At 40.3% G+C, this 21,989-nt stretch overlaps 1 protein-coding gene across 3 annotated transcripts in view; it reads right to left on the bottom strand.

Annotated features, from left to right (window-relative positions):
- Positions 1 to 21,989, bottom strand: part of Bub3 (mitotic checkpoint protein Bub3) — a 28,959-nt gene that overhangs the window by 4,149 nt on the left and 2,821 nt on the right. For all 3 annotated transcript variants that reach the window (XM_071663934.1, XM_071663933.1, XM_071663935.1), the window contains exons 3-8: positions 21,066 to 21,267; positions 19,317 to 19,420; positions 4,813 to 4,930; positions 4,531 to 4,689; positions 2,149 to 2,294; positions 136 to 275 (exon numbers count right to left, since the gene is read on the bottom strand). In XM_071663934.1, the coding sequence (XP_071520035.1) occupies positions 136 to 275; positions 2,149 to 2,294; positions 4,531 to 4,689; positions 4,813 to 4,930; positions 19,317 to 19,420; positions 21,066 to 21,267 (869 nt within the window). The remainder of the gene's footprint in view (positions 1 to 135; positions 276 to 2,148; positions 2,295 to 4,530; positions 4,690 to 4,812; positions 4,931 to 19,316; positions 19,421 to 21,065; positions 21,268 to 21,989) is intronic.

The raw sequence follows: 21,989 nt of genomic DNA on the forward strand, positions 1-21,989 counted from the left end.
AATGACTAAACATATCTTCCACATTTCTCCCTAGATATGAAGTACAAATCTACTATAGAGATTAATTTGAAAAAAAAATGGGATTCTTAAAAAGTGATTTCTGTCAAACTTATGAAAAACAATGTAATACATTACCATCATTGCTGAAGCATAGAGAGGATATGGAAGTTGGGTAACGATGGAACTGACACAATCTTTTCTTGTTGAACCCATCCCAAATGTTTACATAACCATCAGATCCCCCAGTTGCAAATGTGTTGTATCCATTGTGAAAACTGGAAACAGAATAACAGATATAACTGTTAACATTTTTCTAAACCATCCCATTCATAATATCTTAGTCCATGATAATATGCTTGGCTCTGAAATTAAACTAAAAAACCAATTAACAAAGAATTAAAGAGTGTTTGAGCACAGTATTAAATAAGCATTGAAGAAATCTAAAGGTTAGACATGATAATATAATTTGGTTAGGAAGGCATGAGGCAGGGTAAACATGTAATATGAATGACTATTCTGAGATGGGTTACCCCACTGCAGAGTATGAAACCAAGTAACTTAAGGACAAAATGTTTTTAATGGGTACAACAAAGAAGAAATTTCCTTTGTAAAAGAACCAAAGAAGTAAGCCTCAGCTGTGCATGTTCAAAGTAGATTATTTACAGTAATGCAAATACAACAGTCCAAAAATAAAATAAAAGAGTAACCTACTTCCAATCACCAAAATTTTAAAGTACAAAAAGGCTAAGCTCCAGTGGGTTGTACGTAATATTGGACAGTCTTGTCTGCTAATGACCTTCTATTAGCCTTAAGTAGTATGATATTAAATAATGAAAATTTTGATGGCCTTTCATCTTTTTTTCAACAGGCCAACATGGCATAGGCAAAAGTATGCCTCTTTGTCAACCTTTCATCTCATTCTCTCCATATGTCCAAACCATTTCAACACACTCCCTTCTGCTCTCTCAACCACACTCTTTTTAATACTACACATCTCTCTTACCCTTCCATTACCTATTTGATCAAACCACCTCACCACATATTCTTCTCAAACATTTCATATCCACATATCCACCCTCCTCCATACAACCCTATCTATAACCTGTGCCTCGCAACTACTGCTGTTTTCTGTCTATTTCTTTTTTTTTTTTTTTTTTTTTTTTTTTTTAGGAATATGGCTGAGATACTTCCTGCTGCTGGTGTTGAATTTTCTCTGAGATGATCAATAGCTCTGAGTTAAACAGCTTTCAATATTTCAGTACCTTTGAGTGCATCTTCACTGTACAGGATAAACAGTTCAACTTCCAATTTCTCCTTGAGCTGAATACTGATTTGAAGTGTTCAGCTAACATCCTGCATATTTCCTGAGTCATTTTATATCCATCTCCTTCCTTAAAGGGTCCGATCTCTATTTTCTTATTTTCTACTCTGTTCATGTGTGTGAATATTAATTTTGATTTCTTTCTATTTTATATATATAACTTTTTCTTCCTTAATTTTTTTCTCTTCCATGGAAGCAGATTAAAATAAGTTCATGAAATCAAGAATGTATCATTTGTATCACAAAATACTTGCCATTAATAAGACTGTCTAAGGGATACTTGACATTCCTATACAATTTATCAAATGCACACAAAGATGGTCATCTTTCAAAAAACTTACACAGTCTGAATGAATGTTCCCCTTCACTTAGCTAACACAAAGAGCTCACTGAGAAAATCTAGAGGGCAGAAAAGAAGGTACCAGATTTGAAAGGGCCAATCTACAGGAAAGTGCTGGAGGTTTTAAATTCACCTATCTTGGAAGAGAGGGGACTGAGAGGTGACCTGATAATAACTCTCAAGTTTTTCAGAGATCAACAAGTTGGATAGAATCCTTTGAGGTGTAAGGATAAAGCAACCACACAAAATAACATGAAATTCATCAAGAAACTTGTAAAGAATTACTTTCATAGTATTCGAGAGGTGAGTGAATGGAAGAAATTGACTAAGGATATCATTAATACAGACAACATATATAAATCTAAAAGGCTGTATGATAGTACAGTGTTCATGAGTAAAATATCTTAAAACTTAAACATGATTTTCATAATCATCTTTTTTTAAAATTGATGTAATATACTTCAAATGTTAAAGATTACTAACTCACCTAATAGCATTCACTGGAAATATTTTTTCAATTCCATCTTCTTTGAGTCTATGGCATTTGAAGGCATACTTCTTTTTCTGAACCTCTGGGCTGGGGTCAAGATACTCTACAGCAACACGACCTTCAATGCTTGACACCACATAGCCCTAAAAGAAGTCAGACATAAAAATATTTTACATCTGTATAATAAAAACAGCATCATTCTTATAATCAACAATGGCCACATAGCCTTTCAAAGATATTGCATAAAACAATGCAAAAAATGCTTAAATATACAAGGATCATAAATATGAATCCTATATAGTTTTAGTTTAAGAATTTATCATATATTATCTTAATCTACAAGCCACCAAACTGACTTTTCATATTCAGCAAGCCTTATTCCAGCATGTGTATTTCAGCAAAGACTTAACTCCTCAACTCCTCCAGACATAAACTTACATGGCAAGGGACTCCTCTAAAAGTCAAGATATGCAATGAGTTTAACGCCTCTTTTTCAAGGCTGCCCACTGGGCCTGGGTTGCTGCCAATATGGCAGCAAGCGATAATTTATCTCTGAGTCAGTTACCACTAGCCATGCCAACAGCAGCACATTCTCATGAGTTTACTAGGAAGGAGGTGAGCAACCTCTGGCTAGACTATGAGGACCAGGCAGAAGATCCTGTATTACTTGATGATAATGATTTGTCTTTATATCATGTTGGGAATGATTTTATGGCCAACAACTCTTCCCTGCATTGTTAGTTGACTATGAGACTATGAGAGGGTGTTTCTAACACAAGTGGAGACAGTGTTGCCAGCATTTGCCTGACCTTGACAACACTGTGTCTGACAGATGAGGCTGGTAATCATAAAAGATTTATATATGATAACCATAATAATCAGTAATCAAATATTCTATATTGGGAAAATTAATGATAAAATGTGTTGTGGGAGTTCACCCAACACTCAGGCCTTACTCTAGAAGGAAGGGAGTGTGAAGTAGTTGTCTCATGGTTAAAAACATACATTTTACATAGTAAATGTTGCGATGAATTGTATTCTTTATAAGCTTTTCTACACAAGCAGAATCAGCAAAACATGAGTTGAGGAAAATAAGGAGCCAAAAAAGAGCAGCATTAACAGATAGAAAGTTAGCTACACATTGATTTGGTGGGAAGAGAAGGGGTATGCCTGATATACATAATTCACTGGAGATGCTTTTGACTGAGGACCAGAAACATTTGTTATTAAAAGTCAAATCAACAGACTGTTTTCATGAAAGTGTGCTCAACTTCACGAAGAACAACATCATGGCTCATTACACTCTGTCTCTGTTAAGACAGTTATCAGAGTAGGAGTGATCATGGAACAAGTCTGATGTCTGGAGAGAGAATGATTAAGTAAAGGATGGCATGTAAGATTCCAACCCAGCCAGGATGACTTCTGCTACATGTTCAACAAAGCATGATGAACCATGGTCAACAAAATAGTACCTGCCCCAGGGAAAGTCAATAAAGGAGCTGCACCAGGATAACTACCAAATTCACTTACAGTACCAAAATTGGCATTTCAAGGAGGCAAGGGGTGCCCAAATAGAAATAATTGAAATAAGATAGTGGTAAGAGGATTAAAGTAAAATTGTCAAGACCAGCATCTCCATCCACACTACTTCCATAGAGAAACTACTTCCATAACATCTAATTACCGATAATTCCTCTAGTATCCTGATCTAATCACTTTCCTCAGTGCAATTAAACAACTTGTCTGCAATCCAACTTTTCTCCATGTACCTTTTACTTTACTGCTGTACATTTTTTTGACCAACCTATTGTCTGTCATACATTCTACATGAGCAAGTCATCCTAAAAGATTTTCAAAGATACACCTTTCTAAAGATTTCTTATCATATACACATATAACTTCATTTTTAATTCTATCTAACCTCCAAATCCCAACAAAACCATGGTAGTTATCCATCTCTACTGCTCATTTCTTACATGTCCTGACTTGTATACACTAGGATTTCAAACATGGACATCAACGTTGGAACAAATACTCTTTAACATATGCTTCTTTCATGCTCTCTCTATGCTTAAGCTCCTTAATGCAGGCTGCTTACATGCTCTATGCTTAAACTTTTCCCAATCACTAAAGTCTACTTAAAGAAGCATTATTCTGAAGACCATGATGACCAACTATGAACATGAATCAAAATTCCTAAATAAATGTATTCTGATAAAAATATGATTAAGATGCAAAAAGGATCCAAATATGAGTGGGATTTGTATGTGATTACTGCAACAAATCTATCAAACAGAACTTGTTTTTCTCCCTAAAAGTCCATTTCCCCATCAGATGTACAATAATTTTTTAGTACACTATTAGCCTATATAAAAATACCTGTTTATTAGGGAAGCACTGAATGCACCGGGTTTGGTATTTAAGTGAAGACTCCCGTCGCTGTTGCGCAAAACCCATGTTGCGCAGGTCCCATACCATCACTTTTCTATTTGATGTCCCCACCACAAGCTTCTCTCCACTAAGACCCATTGTATAGACCTGAAATATTAATTCTAATAATACAATCATGTTCATAACACTTTGTAGTTATAGTCTCATGTCTAAGACACATCACCCAAAAGTTAAACCCCATTTTCATCTCACCCTCCATATTATGCTTACTTTGTTGGGCTGTTGATATGTGCCAACTTCCCGTGGTCCACGTGGATCCCAGAGTTTCACATTAGAGTCCCAAGATCCAGTGATCACCATGTTCACCTCTGGGCAATAGTCGACACACCTGAATATAAAATATTAATGGATCAATATATTATCTAAAAAGAAGAGCCAATTTCAACTCAGGGTAACTATGAAATTTCCTACAAAACTGGGCTAGCATGTAATACTCACATTACACTTAATTTGCTTTGCAATAATGTTTTCTACCACCATGTACATCAAACAGTTGACTATCTTGAATTCATTGAGAAACGTTTTGAGTCATCTGCCTCTTCTTTAAAGCTTTTGACATCTATATAGAGGAATGCTTCCCTTCCTGTTAAAGCCTATGATGAAATTTTGCAAAATGGAAGGACTAGCACTAAGTGTACACAAAAAGTTTCCCTCATTCAGTAACGCTATTACTCTCTGTTGCCTTTCTCAACAGACCCTTATTTATTCTGGGTTTATATGGGACTTATTTCAACCATATATCAGGTCTACTATAAAATTCATCACTAGTTGTTCCATGTATGTTTCTTACTTTTTTAACATTAATGAGGCTTTCAAGCATTTTTTCCAGGCTCTTGTATATTTCTGCATGGTAACTTTATATATTATTCCAAAGTATTCTTGCAGACTCAGTATATCTTTCTTCCTTGTTGAGAAAATCTTAAATTTACATTTTCCATCACCAATTTGATGCCATGCATAGATCAATAATGATTCTTTTCCTTTTTCTTTCTTGGCTGTAAAGCTTAAGTACTTTAAGCATCTCACTGTACTTCATATATTCAATTCATTCAACAAACCTTCAAAACACTCACTCCATCTCCTAACTTCATCACTAATTGTTTTTACCTCCCCACTTGCCCCCTTCACTGATGTTCCCATTTGTTCTCTTGTCTTATGCAGGTTATTTACCTTCTTCCAAAACAGCTTTTTATTCTCCCTAAATTTAATGACTCATTTACCCTCTTTTTCACCTCTTGCACCTTTCTCTTGACCTCCTGCTTCTTTCTTTTATACATCTCCCAGTCATCTGCACTACTTCCCTGCAAGTATCGTCCAAATGCCTCTCTCTTCTCTTTCATCAACAACCTTACTTCTTCATCCCACTACTCACAACTCTTTCTAATCTGCCCACCTCCCACCTTTCTCATGCCACATGCATCTTTTGCACAAGCCATCGCTGCTTCCCTAAATACATCCCATTCCTCACCTGCTCCCCTCACATCATTTGCTCTCACCTTTTGCAATTCTACACTCAATCTCTCCTGGTAATTCCTCACACAAGTCTCCTTTCCAAGCTCACTTATTTTCACCACTCTTTTCTCCCCAACATTCTCTCTTCTTTTCTGGAAACCTCTGCAAATCTACACCTTCGCCTCCACAAGAAAGTGATCAGACATCCCTCCAGCTGCCCCTCTCAGCACACTGACATCCAAAAGTCTCTTTTACATGCCTATCAATTAACATGTAATCCAATAATGCCCTTTGACCATCTCTCCTGCTCACAGACGTATACTTCTGTATATTTCTCTTTTTAAACCAGGTATTCCCAATCACCAGTCCTTTTCCAGCACACAAATCCACAAGCTCTTCATCATTTCCACTTACAACACTGGAAACCCCATGTACACCAATTATACCTTCAACTGCTACATTACTCACCTTTGCATTTAAATCACCTATCACTATAACCCAGTCTCATGCATCAATGCTGCTAACGCACTCACTCAGCTGCTACCAAAAACAAAACTTGCCTCTCATGATCTTTCTTATCATGACCAGGTCCATAGGCACCAATAATCACCCATCTCTCTCCATCCACTTTCAGTTTTACCCACATCAATCTAGAATTTACTTTCTTACACTCTATCACATACTCCCACAACTCCTGCTTCAGGAGTAGTGCTACTCCTTCCTTAGTTCTTGTCCTCTCACCAACCACTGACTACTCCCAAGACTTCCCTAAACCACTCTTCTACTTTACCCTTGAGTTTCATTTCACTCAAAGCCAAAACATCCATGTTTCTTTCTTCTCATCTTGGTTACATCCACACACACTCAAGACACCCCAATCTGAGCCTTCGAGGAGGATAAGCACTCCCGCTTGACTTCTTCTGTTTTCCTTTTAAGAAATTCAAATACAAGTGTGTGTGTGTGTGTGTGTGTGTGTGTGTGTGTGTGTGTGTGTGTGTGTGTGTGTGTGTTTTTTCCAGTTCGCCGCTCCTGCCCCCATTAGTCGCCTTCTACTACATGCAAGGAATACCTGGGAAGTATTCTTTCCTGTGTCAGCAAGGTAGTGCCAGGACACAAAGAATGACCCATTCACTCATATACACATAAATATACATCAACACACATAAACATACATATATATCAACATATACACATATACATAAATAAATATATATATATGTATGTATATATATATATATATATATATATATATATATATATATATATATATATATATATATATATATATATATATTTTTTTTGCCGCTGTCTCCCGCGTTTGCGAGGTAGCGCAAGGAAACAGACGAAAGAAATGGCCCAACCCACCCCCATATACATGTATATACATACGTCCACACACGCAAATATACATACCTACACAGCTTTCCATGGTTTACCCCAGACGCTTCACATGCCTTGATTCAATCCACTTACAGCACGTTAACCCCGGTATACCACATCGCTCCAATTCACTCTATTCCTTGCCCTCCTTTCACCCTCCTGCATGTTCAGGCCCCGATCACACAAAATCTTTTTCACTCCATCTTTCCACCTCCAATTTGGTCTCCCTCTTCTCCTCGTTCCCTCCACCTCTGACACATATATCCTCTTGGTCAATCTTTCCTCACTCATTCTCTCCATGTGCCCAAACCATTTCAAAACACCCTCTTCTGCTCTCTCAACCACGCTCTTTTTATTTCCACACATCTCTCTTACCCTTACGTTACTTACTCGATCAAACCACCTCACACCACACATTGTCCTCAAACATCTCATTTCCAGCACATCCATCCTCCTGCACACAACTCTATCCATAGCCCACGCCTCACAACCATAAAACATTGTTGGAACCACTATTCCTTCAAACATACCCATTTTTGCTTTCCGAGATAATGTTCTCGACTTCCACACATTCTTCAAGGCTCCCAGAATTTTCGCCCCCTCCCCCACCCTATGATCCACTTCCGCTTCCATGGTTCCATCCACTGCCAGATCCACTCCCAGATATCTAAAACACTTCACTTCCTCCAGTTTTTCTCCATTCAAACTCACCTCCCAATTGACTTGACCCTCAACCCTACTGTACCTAATAACCTTGCTCTTATTCACATTTACTCTTAACTTTCTTCTTTCACACACTTTACCAAACTCAGTCACCAGCTTCTGCAGTTTCTCACATGAATCAGCCACCAGCGCTGTATCATCAGCGAACAACAACTGACTCACTTCCCAAGCTCTCTCATCCCCAACAGACTTCATACTTGCCCCTCTTTCCAAAACTCTTGCATTCACCTCCCTAACAACCCCATCCATAAACAAATTAAACAACCATGGAGACATCACACACCCCTGCCGCAAACCTACATTCACTGAGAACCAATCACTTTCCTCTCTTCCTACACGTACACATGCCTTACATCCTCGATAAAAACTTTTCACTGCTTCTAACAACTTGCCTCCCACACCATATATTCTTAATACCTTCCACAGAGCATCTCTATCAACTCTATCATATGCCTTCTCCAGATCCATAAATGCTACATACAAATCCCTTTGCTTTTCTAAGTATTTCTCACATACATTCTTCAAAGCAAACACCTGATCCACACATCCTCTACCACTTCTGAAACCACACTGCTCTTCCCCAATCTGATGCTCTGTACATGCCTTCACCCTTTCAATCAATACCCTCCCATATAATTTACCAGGAATACTCAACAAACTTATACCTATATACATATACATATATATATATGTACTTTCCAAAAGAAGGAACAGAGAAGGGGGCCATATGAGGATATTCCCTCAAAGGCCCAGTCCTCTGTTCTTAACGCTACCTCGCTAATGCGGGAAATGGCGAATAGTATAGAAAAAAAAAAAAAATATATATATATATATATGTTCTGGAAGGAGGTAAATAGGGTGTGTAAGACAAGGGAGCAAATGGGAACTTCAGTGAAGGGCGTAAATGGGGAGGTGATAACAAGTAGTGGTGATGTGAGAAGGAGATGGAATGAGTATTTTGAAGGTTTGTTGAATGTGTCTGATGACAGAGTGGCAGATATAGGGTGTTTTGGTCGAGGTGGTGTGCAAAGTGAGAGGGTTAGGGAAAATGATTTGGTAAACAGAGAAGAGGTAGTAAAAGCTTTGCGGAAGATGAAAGCCGGCAAGGCAGCAGGTTTGGATGGTATTGCAGTGGAATTTATTAAAAAAGGGGGTGACTGTATTGTTGACTGGTTGGTAAGGTTATTTAATGTATGTATGACTCATGGTGAGGTGCCTGAGGATTGGCGGAATGCGTGCATAGTGCCATTGTACAAAGGCAAAGGGGATAAGAGTGAGTGCTCAAATTACAGAGGTATAAGTTTGTTGAGTATTCCTGGTAAATTATATGGGAGGGTATTGATTGAGAGGGTGAAGGCATGTACAGAGCATCAGATTGGGGAAGAGCAGTGCGGTTTCAGAAGTGGTAGAGGATGTGTGGATCAGGTGTTTGCTTTGAAGAATGTATGTGAGAAATACTTAGAAAAGCAAAGGGATTTGTATGTAGCATTTATGGATCTGGAGAAGGCATATGATAGAGTTGATAGAGATGCTCTGTGGAAGGTATTAAGAATATATGGTGTGGGAGGCAAGTTGTTAGAAGCAGTGAAAAGTTTTTATCGAGGATGTAAGGCATGTGTACGTGTAGGAAGAGAGGAAAGTGATTGGTTCTCAGTGAATGTAGGTTTGCGGCAGGGGTGTGTGATGTCTCCATGGTTGTTTAATTTGTTTATGGATGGGGTTGTTAGGGAGGTAAATGCAAGAGTCCTGGAAAGAGGGGCAAGTATGAAGTCTGTTGGGGATGAGAGAGCTTGGGAAGTGAGTCAGTTGTTGTTCGCTGATGATACAGCGCTGGTGGCTGATTCATGTGAGAAACTGCAGAAGCTGGTGACTGAGTTTGGTAAAGTGTGTGGAAGAAGAAAGTTAAGAGTAAATGTGAATAAGAGCAAGGTTATTAGGTACAGTAGGGTTGAGGGTCAAGTCAATTGGGAGGTGAGTTTGAATGGAGAAAAACTGGAGGAAGTGAAGTGTTTTAGATATCTGGGAGTGGATCTGTCAGCGGATGGAACCATGGAAGCGGAAGTGGATCATAGGGTGGGGGAGGGGGCGAAAATTTTGGGAGCCTTGAAAAATGTGTGGAAGTCGAGAACATTATCTCGGAAAGCAAAAATGGGTATGTTTGAAGGAATAGTGGTTCCAACAATGTTGTATGGTTGCGAGGCGTGGGCTATGGATAGAGTTGTGCGCAGGAGGATGGATGTGCTGGAAATGAGATGTTTGAGGACAATGTGTGGTGTGAGGTGGTTTGATCGAGTAAGTAACGTAAGGGTAAGAGAGATGTGTGGAAATAGAAAGAGCGTGGTTGAGAGAGCAGAAGAGGGTGTTTTGAAATGGTTTGGGCACATGGAGAGAATGAGTGAGGAAAGATTGACCAAGAGGATATATGTGTCGGAGGTGGAGGGAACGAGGAGAAGAGGGAGACCAAATTGGAGGTGGAAAGATGGAGTGAAAAATATTTTGTGTGATCGGGGCCTGAACATGCAGGAGGGTGAAAGGAGGGCAAGGAATAGAGTGAATTGGAGCGATGTGGTATACAGGGGTTGACGTGCTGTCAGTGGATTGAATCAAGGCATGTGAAGCGTCTGGGGTAAACCATGGAAAGCTGTGTAGGTATGTATATTTGAGTGTGTGGACGTGTGTATGTACATGTGTATGGGGGGGGGGGGGGTTGGGCCATTTCTTTCGTCTGTTTCCTTGCGCTACCTCGCAAACGCGGGAGACAGCGACAAAGTATAAAAAAAAAAAAAAAAAAAAAAAAAAAAATATATATATATATATATATATATATCCCTGGGGATGGGGGATTAAGAATACTTCCCACGTATTCCCTGCGTGTCGTAGAAGGCGACTAAAAGGGGAGGGAGTGGGGGGCTGGAAATCCTCCCCTCTCGTTTTTTTTTAATTTTCCAAAAGAAGGAACAGAGAATTGGGCCAGGTGAGGGTATTCCCTCAAAGGCCCAGTCCTCTGTTCTTAATGCTACCTCCCCTTTTAGTCGCCTTCTACGACACGCAGGGAATACGTGGGAAGTATTCTTTCTCCCCTATCCCCAGGGGATATATATATATATATCCCTGGGGATAGGGGATTAAGAATACTTCCCACGTATTCCCTGCGTGTCGTAGAAGGCGACTAAAAGGGGAGGGAGCGGGGGGCTGGAAATCCTCCCCTCTCGGTTTTTTTTTTTTTTTTTTTTTTCAATTTTCCAAAAGAAGGAACAGAGAATTGTGCCAGGTGAGGGTATTCCCTCAAAGGCCCAGTCCTCTGTTCTTAACGCTACCTCGCTAATGCGGGAAATGGCGAATAGTTTGAAAGAAAAAAAGATATATATATATATATATATATATATATATATATATATATATATATATATATATATATATATATATATATATATATATCTCGCTTTTTAAACCAGGTATTCCCAATCACCAGTCCTTTTTCAGCACATAAATCTACAAGCTCTTCACCATTTCCATTTACAACACTGAACACCCCATGTATACCAATTATTCCCTCAACTGCCACATTACTCACCTTTGCATTCAAATCACCCATCACTATAACCCGGTCTCGTGCATCAAAACCACTAACACACTCATTCAGCTGCTCCCAAAACACTTGCCTCTCATGATCTTTCTTCTCATGCCCAGGTGCATATGCACCAATAATCACCCATCTCTCTCCATCAACTTTCAGTTTTACCCATATTAATCGAGAATTTACTTTCTTACATTCTATCACATACTCCCACAACACCTGTTTCAGGAGTACTGCTACTCCTTCCCTTGCTCTTGTCCTCTCACTAACCCCTGACTTTACTCCCAAGACACTCCCACACCACTCTTCCCCTTTACCCTTGAGCTTTGTTTCACTCAGAGCCAATACATCCAGGTTCCTTTCCTCAAACATAAGTTTACGTATGTAAGTACGAGAGATGGCCAGAGAGCGTTATTGGATTACGTGTTAATTGACAGGCGTGCGAAAGAGAGACTTTTGGATGTTAATGTGCTGAGAGGTGCAACTGGAGGGATGTCTGATCATTATCTTGTGGTAGATCTTTTCTTTTTCTTTTAAACTATTCGCCATTTCCCGCATTAGCGAGGTAGCGTTAAGAACAGAGGACTGGGCCTTTTTTGGAATACCCTCACCTGGCCCCCTCTGTTCCTTCTTTTGGGAAAAAAAAAAAAAAAACGAGAGGGGAGGATTTCCAGCCCCCCGCTTGTGGTAGATAAGGTGAAGATTTGTATGGGTTTTCAGAAAAGAAGAGTGCATGTTGGGGTGAAGAGGGTGGTGAGAGTAAGTGAGCTTGGGAAGGAGACTTGTGTGAGGAAGTACCAGGAGAGACTGAGTACAGAATGGAAAAAGGTGAGAACAATGGAAGTAAGGGGAGTGGGGGAGGAATGGGATGTATCTAGGGAATCAGTGATGGATTGTGCAAAAGATGCTTGTGGCATGAGAAGAGTGGGAGGTGGGTTGATTAGAAAGGGTAGTGAGTGGTGGGATGAAGAAGTAAGATTATTAGTGAAAGAGAAGAGAGAGGCATTTGGACGATTTTTGCAGGGAAAAAATGCAATTGAGTGGGAGGTGTATAAAAGAAAGAGACAGGAGGTCAAGAGAAAGGTGCAAGAGGTGAAAAAGAGGGCAAATGAGAGTTGGGGTGAGAGAGTATCATTAAATTTTAGGGAGAATAAAAAGATGTTCTGGAAGGAGGTAAATAGGGTGTGTAAGACAAGGGAGCAAATGGGAACTTCAGTGAAGGGCGTAAATGGGGAGGTGATAACAAGTAGTGGTGATGTGAGAAGGAGATGGAATGAGTATTTTGAAGGTTTGTTGAATGTGTCTGATGACAGAGTGGCAGATATAGGGTGTTTTGGTCGAGGTGGTGTGCAAAGTGAGAGGGTTAGGGAAAATGATTTGGTAAACAGAGAAGAGGTAGTAAAAGCTTTGCGGAAGATGAAAGCCGGCAAGGCAGCAGGTTTGGATGGTATTGCAGTGGAATTTATTAAAAAAGGGGGTGACTGTATTGTTGACTGGTTGGTAAGGTTATTTAATGTATGTATGACTCATGGTGAGGTGCCTGAGGATTGGCGGAATGCGTGCATAGTGCCATTGTACAAAGGCAAAGGGGATAAGAGTGAGTGCTCAAATTACAGAGGTATAAGTTTGTTGAGTATTCCTGGTAAATTATATGGGAGGGTATTGATTGAGAGGGTGAAGGCATGTACAGAGCATCAGATTGGGGAAGAGCAGTGCGGTTTCAGAAGTGGTAGAGGATGTGTGGATCAGGTGTTTGCTTTGAAGAATGTATGTGAGAAATACTTAGAAAAGCAAAGGGATTTGTATGTAGCATTTATGGATCTGGAGAAGGCATATGATAGAGTTGATAGAGATGCTCTGTGGAAGGTATTAAGAATATATGGTGTGGGAGGCAAGTTGTTAGAAGCAGTGAAAAGTTTTTATCGAGGATGTAAGGCATGTGTACGTGTAGGAAGAGAGGAAAGTGATTGGTTCTCAGTGAATGTAGGTTTGCGGCAGGGGTGTGTGATGTCTCCATGGTTGTTTAATTTGTTTATGGATGGGGTTGTTAGGGAGGTAAATGCAAGAGTCCTGGAAAGAGGGGCAAGTATGAAGTCTGTTGGGGATGAGAGAGCTTGGGAAGTGAGTCAGTTGTTGTTCGCTGATGATACAGCGCTGGTGGCTGATTCATGTGAGAAACTGCAGAAGCTGGTGACTGAGTTTGGTAAAGTGTGTGGAAGAAGAAAGTTAAGAGTAAATGTGAATAAGAGCAAGGTTATTAGGTACAGTAGGGTTGAGGGTCAAGTCAATTGGGAGGTGAGTTTGAATGGAGAAAAACTGGAGGAAGTGAAGTGTTTTAGATATCTGGGAGTGGATCTGTCAGCGGATGGAACCATGGAAGCGGAAGTGGATCATAGGGTGGGGGAGGGGGCGAAAATTTTGGGAGCCTTGAAAAATGTGTGGAAGTCGAGAACATTATCTCGGAAAGCAAAAATGGGTATGTTTGAAGGAATAGTGGTTCCAACAATGTTGTATGGTTGCGAGGCGTGGGCTATGGATAGAGTTGTGCGCAGGAGGATGGATGTGCTGGAAATGAGATGTTTGAGGACAATGTGTGGTGTGAGGTGGTTTGATCGAGTAAGTAACGTAAGGGTAAGAGAGATGTGTGGAAATAGAAAGAGCGTGGTTGAGAGAGCAGAAGAGGGTGTTTTGAAATGGTTTGGGCACATGGAGAGAATGAGTGAGGAAAGATTGACCAAGAGGATATATGTGTCGGAGGTGGAGGGAACGAGGAGAAGAGGGAGACCAAATTGGAGGTGGAAAGATGGAGTGAAAAATATTTTGTGTGATCGGGGCCTGAACATGCAGGAGGGTGAAAGGAGGGCAAGGAATAGAGTGAATTGGAGCGATGTGGTATACAGGGGTTGACGTGCTGTCAGTGGATTGAATCAAGGCATGTGAAGCGTCTGGGGTAAACCATGGAAAGCTGTGTAGGTATGTATATTTGCGTGTGTGGACGTGTGTATGTACATGTGTATGGGGGGGGGGGGGTTGGGCCATTTCTTTCGTCTGTTTCCTTGCGCTACCTCGCAAACGCGGGAGACAGCGACAAAGTATAAAAAAAAAAAAAAAAAAAAAAAAAAAAATATATATATATATATATATATATATCCCTGGGGATGGGGGATTAAGAATACTTCCCACGTATTCCCTGCGTGTCGTAGAAGGCGACTAAAAGGGGAGGGAGTGGGGGGCTGGAAATCCTCCCCTCTCGTTTTTTTTTAATTTTCCAAAAGAAGGAACAGAGAATTGGGCCAGGTGAGGGTATTCCCTCAAAGGCCCAGTCCTCTGTTCTTAATGCTACCTCCCCTTTTAGTCGCCTTCTACGACACGCAGGGAATACGTGGGAAGTATTCTTTCTCCCCTATCCCCAGGGGATATATATATATATATCCCTGGGGATAGGGGATTAAGAATACTTCCCACGTATTCCCTGCGTGTCGTAGAAGGCGACTAAAAGGGGAGGGAGCGGGGGGCTGGAAATCCTCCCCTCTCGGTTTTTTTTTTTTTTTTTTTTTTCAATTTTCCAAAAGAAGGAACAGAGAATTGTGCCAGGTGAGGGTATTCCCTCAAAGGCCCAGTCCTCTGTTCTTAACGCTACCTCGCTAATGCGGGAAATGGCGAATAGTTTGAAAGAAAAAAAGATATATATATATATATATATATATATATATATATATATATATATATATATATATATATATATATATATATATATCTCGCTTTTTAAACCAGGTATTCCCAATCACCAGTCCTTTTTCAGCACATAAATCTACAAGCTCTTCACCATTTCCATTTACAACACTGAACACCCCATGTATACCAATTATTCCCTCAACTGCCACATTACTCACCTTTGCATTCAAATCACCCATCACTATAACCCGGTCTCGTGCATCAAAACCACTAACACACTCATTCAGCTGCTCCCAAAACACTTGCCTCTCATGATCTTTCTTCTCATGCCCAGGTGCATATGCACCAATAATCACCCATCTCTCTCCATCAACTTTCAGTTTTACCCATATTAATCGAGAATTTACTTTCTTACATTCTATCACATACTCCCACAACACCTGTTTCAGGAGTACTGCTACTCCTTCCCTTGCTCTTGTCCTCTCACTAACCCCTGACTTTACTCCCAAGACACTCCCACACCACTCTTCCCCTTTACCCTTGAGCTTTGTTTCACTCAGAGCCAATACATCCAGGTTCCTTTCCTCAAACATAAGTTTACGTATGTAAGTACGAGAGATGGCCAGAGAGCGTTATTGGATTACGTGTTAATTGACAGGCGTGCGAAAGAGAGACTTTTGGATGTTAATGTGCTGAGAGGTGCAACTGGAGGGATGTCTGATCATTATCTTGTGGTAGATCTTTTCTTTTTCTTTTAAACTATTCGCCATTTCCCGCATTAGCGAGGTAGCGTTAAGAACAGAGGACTGGGCCTTTTTTGGAATACCCTCACCTGGCCCCCTCTGTTCCTTCTTTTGGGAAAAAAAAAAAAAAAAACGAGAGGGGAGGATTTCCAGCCCCCCGCTTGTGGTAGATAAGGTGAAGATTTGTATGGGTTTTCAGAAAAGAAGAGTGCATGTTGGGGTGAAGAGGGTGGTGAGAGTAAGTGAGCTTGGGAAGGAGACTTGTGTGAGGAAGTACCAGGAGAGACTGAGTACAGAATGGAAAAAGGTGAGAACAATGGAAGTAAGGGGAGTGGGGGAGGAATGGGATGTATCTAGGGAATCAGTGATGGATTGTGCAAAAGATGCTTGTGGCATGAGAAGAGTGGGAGGTGGGTTGATTAGAAAGGGTAGTGAGTGGTGGGATGAAGAAGTAAGATTATTAGTGAAAGAGAAGAGAGAGGCATTTGGACGATTTTTGCAGGGAAAAAATGCAATTGAGTGGGAGGTGTATAAAAGAAAGAGACAGGAGGTCAAGAGAAAGGTGCAAGAGGTGAAAAAGAGGGCAAATGAGAGTTGGGGTGAGAGAGTATCATTAAATTTTAGGGAGAATAAAAAGATGTTCTGGAAGGAGGTAAATAAAGTGCATAAGACAAGGGAGCAAATGGGAACTTCAGTGAAGGGCGCAAATGGGGAGGTGATAACAAGTAGTGGTGATGTGAGAGGGAGATGGAGTGAGTATTTTGAAGGTTTGTTGAATGTGTTTGATGATAGAGTGGCAGATATAGGGTGTTTTGGTCGAGGTGGTGTGCAAAGTGAGAGGGTTAGGGAAAATGATTTGGTAAACAGAGAAGAGGTAGTAAAAGCTTTGCGGAAGATGAAAGCCGGCAAGGCAGCAGGTTTGGATGGTACTGCAGTGGAATTTATTAAAAAAGGGGGTGACTGTATTATTGACTGGTTGGTAAGGTTATTTAATGTATGTATGACTCATGGTGAGGTGCCTGAGGATTGGCGGAATGCGTGCATAGTGCCATTGTACAAAGGCAAAGGGGATAAGAGTGAGTGCTCAAATTACAGAGGTATAAGTTTGTTGAGTATTCCTGGTAAATTATATGGGAGGGTATTGATTGAGAGGGTGAAGGCATGTACAGAGCATCAGATTGGAGAAGAGCAGTGTGGTTTCAGAAGTGGTAGAGGATGTGTGGATCAGGTGTTTGCTTTGAAGAATGTATGTGAGAAATACTTAGAAAAGCAAAGGGATTTGTATGTAGCATTTATGGATCTGGAGAAGGCATATGATAGAGTTGATAGAGATGCTCTGTGGAAGGTATTAAGAATATATGGTGTGGGAGGCAAGTTGTTAGAAGCAGTGAAAAGTTTTTATCGAGGATGTAAGGCATGTGTACGTGTAGGAAGAGAGGAAAGTGATTGGTTCTCAGTGAATGTAGGTTTGCGGCAGGGGTGTGTGATGTCTCCATGGTTGTTTAATTTGTTTATGGATGAGGTTGTTAGGGAGGTGAATGCAAGAGTTTTGGAAAGAGGGGCAAGTATGAAGTCTGTTGGGGATGAGAGAGATTGGGAAGTGAGTCAGTTGTTGTTCGCTGATGATACAGCGCTGGTGGCTGATTCATGTGAGACTCTGCAGAAGCTGGTGACTGAGTTTGGTAAAATGTGTGAAAGAAGAAAGTTAAGAGTAAATGTGAATAAGAGCAAGGTTATTAGGTACAGTAGGGTTGAGGGTCAAGTCAATTGGGAGGTGAGTTTGAATGGAGAAAAACTGGAGGAAGTGAAGTGTTTTAGATATCTGGGAGTGGATCTGGCAGCGGATGGAACCATGGAAGCGGAAGAGGATCATAAGGTGGGGGAGGGGGCGAAAATCCTGGGAGCCTTGAAGAATGTGTGGAAGTCGAGAACATTATCTCGGAAAGCAAAAATGGGTATGTTTGAAGAAATAGTGGTTCCAACAATGTTGTATGGTTGCGAGGCGTGGGCTATGGATAGAGTGGTGCGCAGGAGGATGGATGTGCTGGAAATGAGATGTTTGAGGACAATGTGTGGTGTGAGGTGGTTTGATCGAGTAATTAACGTAAGGGTAAGAGAGATGTGTGGAAATAAAAAGAGCGTGGTTGAGAGAGCAGAAGAGGGTGTTTTGAAATGGTTTGGGCACATGGAGAGAATGAGTGAGGAAAGATTGACCAAGAGGATATATGTGTCGGAGGTGGAGGGAACGAGGAGAAGAGGGAGACCAAATTGGAGGTGGAAAGATGGAGTGAAGAAGATTTTGTGTGATCGGGGCCTGAACATGCAGGAGGGTGAAAGGAGGGCAAGGAATAGAGTGAATTGGAGCGATGTGGTATACCGGGGTTGACGTGCTGTCAGTGGATTGAATCAGGGCATGTGAAGCGTCTGGGGTAAACCATGGAAAGCTGTGTAGGTATGTATATTTGCGTGTGTGGACGTATGTATATACATGTGTATGGGGGGGGGTTGGGCCATTTCTTTCGTCTGTTTCCTTGCGCTACCTCGCAAACGCGGGAGACGACAAAGTATAATAAATAAAAATAAATATATATACATACACATATACATTTTCATGCTTGCTTTCATCCATTCCCGATGCCACCCCACTCCACAGGAAACAGTATCGCCAATTCTTATCATTCAGCATAAATAAAAGTAACATTATTCAAAATCTATTCAACATGTCACCTCTACTGGGTTACCCATGGTATAATTATGAAGTTTCTATCATGCACTGTTCTTCAGTTAACATGCTAGTAAGATTCTGTCTACATAGAGATGTAGGGGGTGGTGTATCCACTTCTGTAGTGGAATGTTATAAAGATATGAAGGAACTTATATGGTTCCAATGATTCAGAACTCTAAACAAATAAACAACACACTGATATCTACTTTTATTTAGCAAACAATACCGTATTTCGGTCAATAAAATGGCATCACTGTAATATTTGTTACAAACTGAGGGGAAGCACAATAAAGAAATGTTCCAGTTATCCAAACAATGAAGTAATTGCATTTATACCTTAAATAGCTCAACTGTATATTTCTTCACTGCATACTTAATCGCTATAAGAACTTGTGAATGAAAAGAATTTCAAGGAATTACAATCAATCAAAAGACATACCTTACAGGGGCATCATGGGTACCAACTACTGATTCTGTGTTGGTATTGAGATCAAACGTTTTAAGCTGACCATCCAGGCCTCCACTGTAAGCATGCACTGCATCCTGTTATGGTAAGAAAGACTCCCCATCATTAAATATTTCATTTAAAATATGCTGACTCTTCTCCAATTAGTTTTATTTTTTTTGCAATCAAAATAAATACATTACAAAGTTAATTCTAAATACAAAAACTTATATATAAATACTTACTCTGCCTCAGGACCCTGTTTCTGAGGTTCCTACAGCACTCAGGAAGTCAGGCACATCCACTGGCTGGGAGAAGAGGTCAATATGTGTGATGTGTGTTTGTCTTTGTGGAATAATGCAGTTGGAGAGCAGGTTTTCAGAGAATTCAGTAAGGATAATGCATTATGAGCCTGAAGGGTCGTGTGATACAGTGAAATGATGATTGTAACGTTGGAGAGACTGATGGCGTCCATAACACATATGAAAGAGCATGACTCATATCTATCTGAAGAATGTAATTTCACGCAGATAGATGTCTGGTGCAACAGAGCTCAGAATTGGGTAATAAGAGGGCGTTTGTATTTGCTGAGCCATTATGGGTGAAACTAAATGGGGAAGCACTGCCCAATTCCAACTGGGCTACAGTAGTGGTAGTTTTCCTTTCAAATACAAACACTTGAGCTGCATTTTTTTTTTTTTTTTTAAGTTTTCAGACAAATTGGGAGCCTCGCTGCCTCTGGAAACATTGTGCTGGAGTTGCCCTCTGCCAGTGGCCTGTCAAAGGTGAGGCATAAAAGGCTACGTAATGGAAATGGACTCTACCAGTTATGCCGAGGAGTAAATGAGACAAACGACTGAGGGTGATGGTGCTGAATGTTAAAGGGATGACTGGAGGGAAAAAGGAGGGAGCTTGTGGAGAAGCTTAAACATTATAGCTTGGATATGCTGGGGATTGGGGAAACTTGTTTCCTTGGGCAGGGTGTATAAAGTGAAAACGGAAATGATCCTTTGCCTGAATTGTTAGTAAGCTTTATAGTACATGTTTTTGAATTTGATCTTCCATCTACAGCATCAAAAAATTTTCCATTTTGTGAAAGGTCCTTTGTTGTTGCTTTTTTATTATTGCAGACTTCATACCTGCCAAACCTTTCACTATTTCATGTATTTTTCTCTTGTCCTTCTAAATTGTAGAGACCATTGAATGAGACAACTGTATCACATGCAATCACATTAACTTTTTTAATTCCTTCACATTAGGTGATTACCTTCATTTTCAATTCCTAATCAAGCGTCCTCGGCTTCTTGCCAGATCTATCAACATCTGATGGGTTTTTCATCTTGCTCATCTTCTTTAGGGTTTAATACAAAAATGGTTCAATCAAGCATAAAAATTCATTAGATTCACTTGAATAACACACACTTACTGAATGGTAACTGAGCGAGAACTGAGAGATATGCTGTGATGTACACAATGCCAGAAATGTCTGACATTCACTATCATACACAAGTAGCCATTAGCAATGGCAGATGTACAACCAAAAGTAATTTCTGTTCTATAGTTATGCATATTTTTCAATTCATATTTTTTTCCGGTCATATGTACGGGTGGTCATAAGTCGCATAGGTCGTAAGTTGGAGAGCATCTACTATAAAAAGAATGTGATGAAATGGCAATGTAACAAAAGGAAAAAAGGCCAGAGTGAATGAAAAATCTTGCCTATCTCAACAAATCAATACTTACCTGGAAGCAACAGTCGAGCACTGGGCCTGAGTGCTGGTATTGTAATCGCATGTTATTGTTGACAACATCAAAAAGACGAACACTTTTGTCCCATGATGCCACCAAAAGAAACTGTGATGATGATGGCCCAAATTTCACACTTTGTATGCAGTCAGTCGGGGTATTCTTAAGACGAAATTCCATGCGAGATTCACCCATCTTTCTGAAATATTATTTGAAATGAATTTACAGGTATAGTATCTCAATGTTAAAACCCTAAACTTGAAGCTTTTGCTTTCATGCTTATTTGCTGTTTGAAGGTATAACAGTCTCAATAATCTTATATGGATGCAAGGCATGGGCTATATTCAAGACTGTGTGGAGGAGGGCGAGAGTGGTGGAAACCAAATGTACGAGGACAATGTGTGTGTGAGGTGCTCTGATCAAGTAAATTAAGAACAGGTGAGAGAATTGTAAGGCAATAAAATGGGCATGGTTGAGGCTGCTAAAGGTGTCCTGAAATGGTGTGGACATATTGAAAGAATGAGGTAGGAAAGGTTGATAAAGAAGATATATGTGTCAAAAGTGGAGGGAACAAGAAGAACAGGAGACCAAACTGGATATGGTAGGATGGAGTGAAAATGATTTTGAGCAATCAGGGCCTGAAAATGCAGGAGGGTGAAACGGATGCACAGGATAGAGTGAATTGGAAAATAGGATATAAAGGAGTGGACATGCTGTCAGCGAGCTGAACCAGGGCATGTGAAGCATCTGGGGTAAAACATAGAAAGGTCTGTGGAGCCTGGTTGTAGATAGGGAGCTGTGGTTTCAGTGTATTACACAAGACATCATGAGAATGGATGCGAATGGATGTGGCCATTCTTTTGTTCCTGGCATTACCACAGTGATGCAGGAGGCAGCAATCAACTATGAAAAGTAAGTTCC

Source organism: Panulirus ornatus, chromosome 8, assembly GCF_036320965.1.
Source record: "Panulirus ornatus isolate Po-2019 chromosome 8, ASM3632096v1, whole genome shotgun sequence".
Classification (NCBI taxonomy): domain Eukaryota; kingdom Metazoa; phylum Arthropoda; class Malacostraca; order Decapoda; family Palinuridae; genus Panulirus; species Panulirus ornatus.